This window comes from Pempheris klunzingeri, chromosome 18 (genome assembly GCF_042242105.1).
Source record: "Pempheris klunzingeri isolate RE-2024b chromosome 18, fPemKlu1.hap1, whole genome shotgun sequence".
Lineage (NCBI taxonomy): Eukaryota > Metazoa > Chordata > Actinopteri > Acropomatiformes > Pempheridae > Pempheris > Pempheris klunzingeri.
This window is the reverse complement of record NC_092029.1, coordinates 15636093-15649127: the sequence shown is the minus strand read 5'-3', so window position 1 is coordinate 15649127 and position 13035 is coordinate 15636093. Positions and strand designations below refer to the sequence as shown.

The 13035-nt window shown below is 40.7% G+C and overlaps 1 protein-coding gene across 2 annotated transcripts in view; it reads left to right on the top strand.

Moving 5' to 3' along the window:
* Positions 1–8953, top strand: part of ptprk (protein tyrosine phosphatase receptor type K) — a 103997-nt gene extending 95044 nt beyond the window's left edge. The window contains exons 25-36 of one of the 2 annotated variants that reach the window (XM_070849927.1): positions 678–714; positions 829–926; positions 1090–1206; positions 1433–1587; positions 1774–1909; positions 2877–3026; positions 3751–3924; positions 5611–5742; positions 6459–6584; positions 6678–6841; positions 7314–7449; positions 8298–8953. In XM_070849927.1, the coding sequence (XP_070706028.1) occupies positions 678–714; positions 829–926; positions 1090–1206; positions 1433–1587; positions 1774–1909; positions 2877–3026; positions 3751–3924; positions 5611–5742; positions 6459–6584; positions 6678–6841; positions 7314–7449; positions 8298–8351 (1479 nt within the window). In that variant the 3' untranslated portion in view covers positions 8352–8953. Of the gene's footprint in view, positions 1–677; positions 715–828; positions 927–1089; positions 1207–1432; positions 1588–1773; positions 1910–2876; positions 3027–3750; positions 3925–5610; positions 5743–6458; positions 6842–7313; positions 7450–8297 lie in introns of both variants that reach the window. The other variant, XM_070849926.1, reaches the window with a different exon arrangement.
* The last annotated feature ends 4082 nt before the right edge of the window (positions 8954–13035 follow it).

The following is a 13035-nucleotide window of genomic DNA, read 5'->3' as shown; positions in this document are numbered from 1 at the left end:
GGGATGTAAGTATCACTGTGGATTCTTCCATTCATGCCCTTCAACTTTTACACCTTTACTACAACCATTCATACACCGGTCATTACTATACATGCATCGAGTCACATTGGCCATACATTTTGAGTTGCCGGGGCCTCCGCTGCATGAAATGTATCACTCCACCTTGCCCCTCCACCAGTCTACATCCCGCTGTGTGCTGTAAATTTGCTTATGCATAGCACCTGTTTTTATCTTATTGCCATTAGGATATCCCAGTCAGTGGTTGTAATAGCTTTTTGCACATGACAGCTGTTATAAAGGTGACAGACGTTAATGCAGAGTCATCTATAGGTTTTGGCAGGGCCTTACTTACATTGTTTTAATAATTCAGAGATGTCAGGAACGAGTATTGAGAGTAATCCCACCACCTTGATGAGATAGCAAATCTTTCTTAGTCTGGAATACACATAATATACAGTGCAACTCACCATACAGTCCAAAAATGACAGTTACATTTATTATATTGTCAAACTATTTCTGTTAACTTTACTAAATCATTCTTGGAGCTGCTCCATAATGTTACTTTTGTCTTAAAAGCAGGCAGACGGATTATTTTAGAAAACTGTAGTGTAGTACTGGGATACATGCACTTTTTATGAATATGTTTATAAGTATGTGTTATCATGCTGTGTTTTCAGGGTTACCAGAGACCAAGTCACTACATTGCTACTCAGGGTAAGTGCAACACTGTCAAACACATAACAGCTGCTATACACAATGTTACAGATAAGACAGTTTTCATTACACATAGTAAACAGACGTACTCAATATGTGTCTTTGTGTGCGTAGGTCCTGTCCATGAGACAGTGTATGACTTCTGGAGGATGGTGTGGCAGGAACAGTCAGCCTGCATCGTCATGGTAACCAATCTGGTGGAGGTTGGAAGGGTAGGTTGCTCTTTTCTTCTCTTCTGTACTCAGTTGTCGCTCTTGGCCCTTTGACAATTGGATGGTCAGATTAAAAAAGGATTTCAAGTCAGAAAAACAAGCAAAATGTGTTATTTTTAGTCAGTAACACTTTGATCTAACGCAAATCTTTTATTTTCAATAGGTCAAGTGCTATAAGTATTGGCCAGATGATGCAGAGGTGTACGGAGACTTCAAGGTGACTTTTGTGGAGGTCGAACCTCTTGCTGAATACGTGGTTCGCACATTTACACTGGAGAGGGTAAGTGACATTTTTTTTATTGAATCATTTTGCAGTGTGTAGCATCATTTACAATTTTAAATTCTAATTGATTCAAGTAATAAAAAGATTTGGCTTCAGGGAGCTCCACATTAATGAACCGGTCAACATGTCATGAGTCATATTCAGTGAGGGAACATGCGTATTGAATGTGAACTCATCAGGTACCGTGAAATGTAATCTAAATATGCCTTTTGTCTTTACTCAGCGTGGTTTCAACGAGGTGCGGGAAGTCAAGCAGTTCCACTTCACAGGCTGGCCTGATCACGGGGTTCCATATCACGCCACGGGACTACTTTCCTTCATCCGCAGGGTGAAAATCTCCAATCCACCCTCTGCTGGGCCAATTGTGGTTCACTGCAGGTAAGAAAATACATGCTGACCTATATACACTTAATGGCTTTATAATATCACCACATGTGATTAATAAGCACCCTTATATCTGAAATATACACTCATAGTCATAATTGAATCAGCCAAAAAGCTCTCTGCTTTTCTCTCTCAATGATGGACATAAGGAATCATGTCTCTCTATGCTTCTCTGTGCAGTGCCGGAGCAGGACGCACAGGCTGTTTCATAGTCATTGACATCATGTTGGACATGGCGGAGAGAGAAGGAGTGGTCGACATCTACAACTGTGTGAAGGCTCTGCGCTCTAGGAGGATCAACATGGTACAGACTGAGGTGACTGCATTACCCATCCTCCATCTGCATCCACATCTTAGAATATCTTAGAATGTACTAGATAATTCCTCGGTGTGAGACTCAGCCGTCAGCATGGTCCAGGCTGAAGTGACTATGTCAAGCTGTCGATCTGCCACCCATTCATAAACATGTCATCTCATTACATAAACACGCTAAACATAGACTTTAATGTATTTCTGTAAGAAAATGACCATGACCTGGACAAAGACTAGATTATTCATTGAAAGCCACTTTTTCTGGGATTTGAAAATATCTTACTTTGGCGCCATCCAATGGATGGCTCAAGAATTACACCGTGTATACTGCAGGCAGCAATGCATGTTGCACTTTCGATGAAGCTCCTCTGTCCCCCACCAGAGATCCTCAGTAAACATTTACTGAAGAAATGAAAGTCCAAGCAAATACAGACACAGATACAAACATGTTCATGCTTACATGGAAGTAACAGTGTTTTTTTCCAGTTGTTTCTTATAAGCCCTTCAAAGCATGTACATGGTTACTTAATAGGTAAATACTGTCCAGAATTTACAATGTCAGTCAGACATGTCCAAGCAGGAGTGACCTTTCTAAACACAGAGACAAACTTTGTTGCTTTCTTAATGTACCCACTGCTCTCCAACAGTTTATGTCATCCATTAGATAACAAAGCACACTCACAGCCATTTGTTTGAAAGATCCAAAAATAGAATTTCCTGAGAAGTGGATCAAAACTTTATCATCTCATCTCAATCATTGCTCCATCTCCCATCAGCCATCATTGACTCACAGCGTCAGCATGCTCACTGTCTTTTGGTATCGCAGCTGTTTGTGTTCCATGTGACGCGTTGTGTGTTGTATTTATGTATTTTTGTATTTTTGTATTCTATCATTTTATTTGCTTTTAATCACCAAGTGAACGTGTGTATGTATAAAGATGATATGCATGTCTTGACTTGTTTGTCTTCAGGAGCAGTACATATTCATCCATGATGCCATACTAGAGGCTTGTCTATGTGGAGAAACAGCCATACCAGTGTGCGAGTTCAAAGCCGCTTTTTATGAGCTGATCCGCATCGACTCACAGACCAACTCGTCACATCTGAAGGATGAGTTCCAGGTAAACCTGATTGCTATCTGTATCTTCAGCCCTTAAATCTGTACGCCCTTCAAAATCTCATTTTTTACAGTGTGTCTCTAAGAGGTTTGCCGTCAAGAAGAAGACAAAACAAAACAAATATCAAAATGTCAATAGAAATGTCTCAAGACACTCATGCAGCATAATCCCCTTCTCTGCCGTTCATCCTTATGCTCAATATTTTGCAAACAAAAGTAGTTTCAGCAAATGTCCTGGCACAGTTTTTGAGCTTCTGAATGATTGTGCCACAAGCATCTAAGCAGAATATTTAGCTGCATTTTAAAGAAATGATCAGCTTCTGCATCCACTCCTTGCTTTCTCAAATTCTCAACCCTCAGATTTAATTTTATCCTTTTGCTCCAAACTAGAAGCAACAGTCAGAAAACATCTCAAAACAACTTAATTATTGCAGTTTTTATATTTACAAGAGAGCCTGATCTGTGCAGCTGCACTTAAAGGTGCCCTGTGTAATATGCTTCTAAGCAAAGTCTCTGTTTAGACTCAGCGATACGCACCGTTAGGCCTAACAACACATGCCCCTCTTCATATTAAGGCTGTTAGAGCTAATTTCTCAGATCTTTAAAACCTGCTTTGTGTACTTTCAGACCTCTGAATCCTAACTTTGCACAGGACGGTAGAGCATGTTAGGAACCTAAAAACTCTGCTGATGCTCTAACTTATGTAACACATCTTTCTCTTTGTCCAGACGTTAAATTCGGTGACTCCTCAGCCTCAGCCTGAAGACTGCAGCATCGCATTGTTGCCTAGAAACCAAGATAAGAACCGCTTTATGGATGGCCTTCCTCCTGATAGATGCCTTCCCTTCCTCATTACAATAGATGGAGAGAGCAGCAACTACATCAACGCTGCTCTGATGGATGTAAGTGTAAAACACACTCACATGCACGTACAGCACAGTCAGGCTGTGTTATTTTCAACACATCAAGCAAGAGTAGTTTGGGACATTTCACACTCTGTGTGTTCTTTTTTGGATGGGAGCATGTAGAAATAGCCTGTTAGACTTGCAGATGTGTTGCTTTTAACACAATTTGCATATATATGCAATGTGAAAAAGTAAAAAATAAATAAATACATAACAAAAAATGTTGTCATGTTGTCCCAAACTGCAACCACATAAATGTTGAAAATGATACTTTTAAGTGGTTATACACAAATGATGATAAAGAGAGACACATACTGTACATTAACATTCAAATATTTCTGCACATATGTTAAAACAGACAGCACTCACTCCCTTACACACACACACACATGTACACACACACACACATGTGCACACACACACACACATGTGCACACACACACACACACACACACACACACACACAGACTCCCCTCCCTGTTTGTGTGATGCTGTGTTTGTGGTTTTAGCAGCAGAAGGCTAGAGACAAATCCAGGTTCTGAAAAGACCACTAGCTTCTCTGGCCACCACCCAATCTCATTGTTGCAGGACATTGTTTACACTGCAACAGTTGACATTCTCAACACGTTGTCCAGGTACCATGGCTTGAAAAACAAAGCCATTAAGTAGGTAGAAATTTAAGGTAAGAGAGCAATATCTGCTCATTGTCAGACATAGTTACTATTTAATGTTTATTAGCAGGTCTGTTCTCGTTGAACTTTTACATTGGAGTCAGGGAAATGTAGTAAGAGGTGGGCTGTAGACACAGTATGTGAGTCTATAATAATGGTTGAAACATAAGATGTAATACATGCATGGTGGGGAAAGAAACCTGGCTTCTCTCCAACAAAGCCGTTGGAGGACAAAAATACTGCAATAGCTGTAAAACTGAATTCAGTCAAATTTTTTAAAGTTTCCATTCAAAGTTTAGTTACTTACCTTTGGCCTCTCTCTAACCAAGCTGTCAGAAGTGTTCCAGGTAATGGGATTTTACTTAAAATCTCCAATACTGGATTTGTTTCATGGCTTCAGTGTCGTTCTGCCTCCAGGTTTATGTTTAGCAAAGCCATTCACACCCTCAGTCCTAAACCTGACCTCGACGCCCACAGTAGATTCTCCTCATGATCACAAGCCACCAAAGTCATTCACACCCATGTCACACATTTGGCTGCACATGTTCATTCAGGATGAGCTGGGCTCAGTTCACTTTCAGTTCAGTCAGTTCTTTATGGCAGTAGAAACTTTGAGTGTTTTGGCTGATTTTCCCTCTTGTTTTGTGACTAACAAATTTACCATTGGAGACATTTCTACTGTGAACTTAAACTGAACACAAGGTTAACTGGCCCTGGTAGATGTAGATGTAGATGTACTGTCAGTACGGTGTATTTGTCTATGCGATGCATGTTCCCCACCCTCACATTTGATAGGCCCACTGCATGATCATGTGACCAAACATCACCTGTGTTGTTTGCTGTCCCACAAATTGTCCCTCTCTGCTCTGCTGTTTGTGTTTCGATGTGTGTGTATGTTTGAAAGAGAGAGACAGATGTTTTAAAAAAAAAAAACATTTAAGTTAAGTGGACAAAATGACAACACTGTACGTATCAAATTACTGACATTCTTTTTGTTATCTGCTTCCCGCAGAGCTACAGACAGCCTGCTGCATTCATCGTTACCCAGCACCCTTTGCCTAATACAGTCAAAGACTTCTGGCGTCTGGTTTACGACTATGGATGTACCAGTTTGGTGATGCTGAATGAGATTGACTTGGCCCAGGTAATTGTTTGCCTTAGTTTCATAACTCGATCATTTTTATAATGTCAAGGATCTGTTGTTGTTTGCTGATACATAAAACTTCCACCCTCAACATCAATAGATATAGTAGTGTAACTTTTTAAACTTTACTGTACACACACGTGTAATCTGATACACAGACATAATTAAATAAGATACAGCTACACTGTAAGCACTGAAGGGAGGAAAACAAACCATTATGTGATGCGTGAAACAGTCAGAGCCAAGGATTACTGATAAAACTAATAAAACTGATACTAATACAGGCATCGTCCTTTAATATAGGCAGCATGTTAAGCTCATTGGATGTTTGAATGTTCTACACTGTGCCACTCCTAAAGCTGTTAAATAGAACACACACTGGAGTGACTTCTACAGTCAGTTGTAGCAAATAAAGGTGTAATTTAACTCCAGTCTGTGAACAGAAAGAAACTGAAGAAGATAATCCTGTCTTGCAGCTACTGCAAATTTGTATTAACAGGCTAATATTGGCTTGAAATGTCAGTCGAGCCTCAACTTCAACTTGACACAAAATCAGCACATATGAGCAGAATACAAGGGTATTCTGCCAGGGTGGAAAACTGTCCCTCCTTAAACCACATAATGTATAGGAAAATAACTAATTGAATGTTGTACTGTAGTTTATCTCAGGTTCTGTCTACATACTGTATCTAAATACTGGAACTGTTTGTGCTCAGGGTTGTCCCCAGTACTGGCCAGAGGAGGGCATGTTGCGCTACGGTCCGGTCCAGGTGGAATGTATGTCCTGTTCAATGGACTGTGATATTATTAGTAGACTCTTCAGAGTCTGCAACCTCACCAGGGTTAGTACATTTATATTGTTTATATTGTTGTTATCTTATGGTTTCTGTGGTTTAATGTGTGATTTAAAATGTGTGTGCTGTTTGATGTTTCAGCCTCAGGAAGGCTACCTGATGGTTCGTCAGTTCCAGTACCTGGGGTGGGCATCACATAGAGAAGTCCCTGCCTCCAAGCGCTCCTTCCTCAAACTGATCCTGCAGGTTGACCAGTGGCAGCGTGAGGGAGAGGAGGGAGAGGGAAGAACCATCGTGCACTGCCTGTGAGTACACAGCAAAGCTACAAACCCTCACACACTCTTTAGCTCCCTCCTCCATTTAGCGGGAGTGTGTTTGTAAAAAGCAACCAGCAGCTCTGTAAGGAACATGAGCGTTCTGTTGATTCAATGATAGCTGATTTGTTCAAGTGAATAAAAATTCTGTCCAATCTGCCCAACATGTTTGTTAAGACTGCATCTAGCAGTGACTTCTATTCACTTGAGGAATGATAGGACCAGTAATCTTGGTACCATTTGGTGATTATTATAAAAAAAGTGCTAATGACTCATTAAACTCAGTCACACATTTATCCTCAGCCAAATGTCTTCTTGTCTCATGAAGTCCTTCATTTACTGACAAGATGATTTGTGCCAAAATCAGTGCCATCGACATCGCGACAGGTGGTAAAACTAGAAAAATAATATTGAATAGCACATTTGGTCTCATATCTCTGCATCACTGCCTGTGTGTTTACAGAAATGGAGGTGGGCGCTGTGGAGTTTTCTGTGCTAGCAGCATCGTGTGCGAGATGGTCAAGAGACAGAGTGTGGTCGATGTCTTCCACGCCGTAAAGACCCTGAGGAACAGCAAACCTAACATGGTGGATACCCCGGTGAGTTAAAGAGGAGGGGCTGTGGCAGTGAGCAACAGAGGGAGATGAGGACCCAAATGTTTGATTTGCTTTGGTCTGACAAAGTCCTGGGCTCATTTCCATTGTTGTCCCTGGTGTTTCCACAGTCCACCAGGAGACTGACATAAGATGGATTATAGGAAAAAAAGAACAGAAAACTAAAAACCGAATCGCATAATTACACAACTGATAAAAGTTAAAAAGTTAAAAATTAAAGTATCAAAGATACCTGAAATAAAAAAAACAACAACATATGATTAAAGGCAACATATGCAAGTATGAGTGAAGTAAAAGGTAGATTGTAAGTATGGGATAATGTACAGCCAGTCAGGGTGATGCAGTAACCATCTTCCTGGACATTATCACAACGGTCTGCTATACAGAAATAACAGACCATAAAATTGACCAATCAGAATCCAGTATTCAACAAAGCTGTGTAATAAAAACATGTGAAGATCTCCACGCTCTATGAGGAAGTTCCACCTAGCAGCCATTGTTTAGGCCCTGCTTCAAAGGCAGGAGGATGTGACTCTTAATCAAAGGAGGTGGCTTGGTCGTTTCCATGGCAACAATAGGCCGCACTGGTGTAAAAAAAACAAAACAATGGACAACCACCTTCTCAAAATGACTATAAAAGCAGCTGAGAGCACAGCTATGTAAAGTGCTACAAACAGTATTTAATTGCATGAACAATATTAACAAAATTGAGAAAACAAGATTATTTCGACTTGTTTTGGTATTTCCAAAGTAAAACAAGCTTGATCCAAAATATGCACATGTGACCACCCAGATGTGCGCTGAGTGTATCTGTCTTTGTTTTTCGTCTACAGGAACAGTATCGGTTCTCCTACGACCTAGCACTGGAGTTCATCGAGTCCTCCTAAACACAGAAGAGGAGAGGAGGAGGAGGAAGTGAGGAGGAGGAAGTGAGGAGGAGCAGAACACCTTTTCACTTCCCGCGTGCTTGATCCTTTGCTTTCGCTTGGTCCTGACTCCCCTCTGTGGTGGCCGCTCTGTAGCACCCATTTTGCGTCCCTACAAATGGCACAAGCGAAATCAGCAGCTTGTCCAGTGTTGTAAAGTCTCCAAAACAAAGGGAAAAGCTCCGACCGTTAACAGAAGGAGCTGGTGGGAGCGCAACAGAGGGGGGGGGGTGTTACTCCGTTTACTCCTCTATGCTTATTGTACAGCTTTTTGAGTGCCAGCGGGCCCCTGTATGTTTCAGGCCCCGCTTCAATGTTTAGCCTCCCACGGACTTGATGCCTCATGCTGTTCCAGCTGCAGTTCTCAATGTGCACTGTAGATGTCTCCCTTCCCCTCTTTGCAAGCTGCAAACCACAGCTTTTAAATAAGTGCAGCTCCAAGTTTTCAGTGGCCCCGCATTCCACACGCTCTCATGCTGATTTCTGAGTAACTTAACAGTGTTGAGCTGCTCATCATGGTGATGTTTGAATATTTGCAGCCAAGAACAAGAAACTTAAAGTTACAGCCTGGCCAAACTCTGTGAATGCTTCTATTTTCTACTACATACATCAGCAGCATCTTCATGTAATTTTTCTGGTCATTTCAGTAAACTCCTTATTAAGTAATGAAATACTTAAACCCTTATTACATTGGTTACATTCAGTAGATAGTCAGATAACACAACACCTACACAGAGATAATAACCTACATGTCAATATCAGTTTGCTAATTAGATCAAATAATGTTAAGACCGACATTGAAACAAAACAGTGAAACAGAAAGTTTACATGGGGAGCATTAGGCGTTTAGATTTTAAAATTTTTTTTTGTTGATATCATGAAGTAGCAACTTGAAAAATGTTGTGTAGGATTTTCTCTAAAATGTATTCGTTCAAAACAGTGTGATTATGCATCATTGTTGCTTCTGTTGCACCATTTACTGATCTACCAGGTGGAAGTGAGGAAGTCTTCTCTGTACCCCAAATTGTAAAAACCGAACACTTTTCAGATTTCGTTCTACCATGTGACATTTGCGTAATCATGTTTGTTTCAGGGCTGGGCCCAATGCACTTTCAATTCAGCCAATTCACAAATGGGATATTTTATTTCATAGCTCAAATGCGAACAGATCGAGTGTACGAAGGGAAGCAGCTTATTGACTGAGAAGAAATGCTCTTTAATGAGCAGGTGGATTATAGTTTCCATTTCTGCTTTGAATGCAATTGGAAGTGAACTGACCCCAGGCTTCATTTGTTTCATGCACTGGTGGCCAACAATTTTCTCTTTGTTTTTATTATTATTTTGTAGCTGATGTTTATTCATAAGCCAAAGACTCTGTGTAAATATGTCTATATGGATAAAGCACATTGTTTGTATTTATTGTTTGTTTACTGGCATTGCTTGTAAGAACAATCATTCTTCATTCCATGTTTACTCTACCACCAGCGTTTCTTAAACTGTGGGTCGGGACGCAAAATGGGCTGCAGGCTTGTTTCCTCTGAGAGCGTTCGTATGATTTAATGAGCCCATAATGGGTCCCGAGGTAAGAGGCTACGTGTGCTCAGTTTGGGTCCATGAAGAAAAGTTTAAGAACCCCTGATAGAAGCTGTATATTAAAGCATTAGAAGTAGTTTTTCAGTATTTAGGTGGAATTCAGTAGTATTGTCTTGTTTTCACTTAATGAAACTCTGTGATGTTACTGTGGTTTATTTGTGTAAAAGCTCCATTGCTCTGTTTGTGGTCAGTAGAACATCAGTGCATTTATATGCACTGAGTATTTGGGATAATAGCTCCTATCCCTCTTAACGTCTTAGTCGGGATAAGCTGTTTATCTTCTTCATCATATCCTGCTCACCATTATCCCTGAATACACACAGACTCAGTGGTGCAAACAGGCTTAGTGAGTGAAAATTGCAGGACTGTGAAACAAAAAAAACAAACAAACATTTATTGTGCCTAATCATTTGAATTTCCTCGTTGATACAAGCGTTCTGACCGCATCTTAGATCGCAACCAGGGCTTTGTCGAATGCGTTCTCACGGACGATCAATGTTTTGAATACCTTTTGGACCATGATTCAGTGTGTTTTATTAATCAGAGCGCTTCACGGATTCTTTGCGAGGCTTTACCAGATGCCACATGTGTTCCAGTTGTGCACAAGCCGATTCAGAATAGTTAACAAAAACAAAACTTTATTGTAAATAAATTGCCAGAGGTTCCACTTGGTTGGAACAGGAGCAGCCCAGGTCTACTGTTAAGGATGTTACTGTAAATAGACTATCATGAGTACTCTAAAAGGCTCTATTGTTGGATGAACAGTAGAGATGTAGATGATGGATGCAATGTCAGAACATGAGTTCTGTTGTAGATAAAAAGTCAGAGATTGTACTCCTGGAGGATCAAACTTCAAACTTTGACAGATATTGTTTAGAAAGGATTATAGTTTCCACTGACTACAGAACTTTATTCTGTTGGTGGAGCATCATTATTTTTTCTTCTTCCAGATTTCTGGTCCGACCCAAAGAAGGGAAAAAAACCCCAGAGGCGATATTAGTATGTTATTTTTGTCTTCAGTGATGATGCTGGACAACACTGATCTCTATAGCATGCAGATAGAGAGAAGTGAAGCAGCTAATGGTGAGAGTGCTAACAAAAACTGAACACAGTGTCAGCTGACTTAGCTATCCTGTCAGGATGCCCATAATTCCTCCCTAATAAATCTGAAGTATTGGCCATGAAGTGCAGTGAATGAAGCAGGCGTCTGGATGAGAGGCCAGTCTGAGAATAGAATTGATATTCATGGTTCATAATTATTCTTGTCTGTAATGTTTGGCTTCTTTGCTGTAATAAAGACCACTTCTTTAATTAAAACTTGTTGGATGTGCTTTCAATTAAACGCAGGGACATAAAGCAGGCTGGGGGGGACATGGAATATAGTGGTTCATGTTTTTACTTCATCAATGTTCCAAGTGTTCCAAGTTAGTAATGAATTAGGTCACTGAATTTATGTAAATCATCACAATTGTAACTGAGAGATAATATTGTAATACCTCTGTTGGATTGCAAGCAATTGCCTTTATAATAATAATAATTATTAGCATTATTAGGGCCTGAGGACCCTATTGAAATGTAAGGAAATGCATCCGAAACTGTGTTTTATGTACATGTACAACATTTGGTGGGTTCATGTGTCTCTTCAAGATGTACAAAAAAGTCTCTTGGAGCGATGACCTAAACCCAACAGGAAGTCGGCCATATTGGATTTTCCGTACATTTTTGGCGATTTACAGGGGTCATAAATTAATGAACTAGTCCGAAGGGGGTTGAAGCGATCCACTTCAAACTTGGTCAGCTGGTAGAAAAGACATTAACGATGAAAAGTTATTAAAAGTCTCTACAAAACTTTAATGGTGGGGGCGTGGCCAGCTGTCAAACTTCACTGTCTCGCCATGAAACAGGAAGTTGTTAATAATTAGACTCTACATGATCCAATCAGCACCAAACTTGACATGTTTGATAAAAGTCCCGCCCTGAAGACGTCTACATGTCAATATTCATTCACAGTCATGGCGCCACCTGGTGGCGACAGGAAATGCTATGTTTTATGCTATGATGTCTCAAGACCAGCCAGTTGATCAGATCCACTTCAAATTTGGTCAGAAAAGCCTCAAGACGTTGATGTTGGTCCGTAGTGAAAACTGTGAGTTTTCGTCAAAAGGTGTCGCCATGGCGGCGTGGCGAATTTCGATAGCAAATTTTCCTTCGTATGAGCATTAAAAGTGATGTAACTCCACTGTACAAGGTCCTATCTTCACCACATTTATACTGTTTGATGACTGTCCGGCTCTGAAGACATGTACATGCCCACCTTGTGGCAGGAGGAAGTGCATGTTTTATTCTCAGACGTCTCTCTCTCAGCAGGTTAACCACAGCCACTTCAAATTCGGACCAAACATTCCCAAGACATGGATGATGCAAAGTTATGAAGCTTTTGAGGTTTTGTCAAACGCTGTCACCGTGGCGACGCCGTGTTTGCCATGAAACAGGAAATTGCTGTATCTTCAGTGTACATTATCCAATCTGTTCCAAACTTGTCATGATTAATAAGACTCACGGCCTGAAGACATCTACATGCCAATTAGCGACCACAGTCATTGCGCCACCTAGTGACAACAGGAAGTAAGACTTTTGTGCCAATCATCATTTGATTGATGCATAGGGGACACAGGAAGTGACATGTAACTCATGCACTGTCCGAAATACATGAAAATTCTGAGCCACAGGGAAGAGTCGGTGTCCGGCTACAGGGCGAAGCCGCTGCACACCCCGACATGCACAAAGGTGCGAGGGCCCTTCAACGCTGCTTGCAACTTTAATTATCATTAGACATGCAGAGATTTTAAATAGCACTTTATTTGGCTTCTAATATCTCCCCATAAATAGCCTGTGAGCTAAAACTCCACATGACTGTGGAGCAGCTGCATCACTGCACCCTCTCCAAACTCCCGGTACTCACAGACAAAAAGCGCTCTCTCTCACCGTCATGCTGTTTTCTTCCAAAAGTTTAATTTGCATAATTATTTACAACAGATGGTTGATAGCAGTA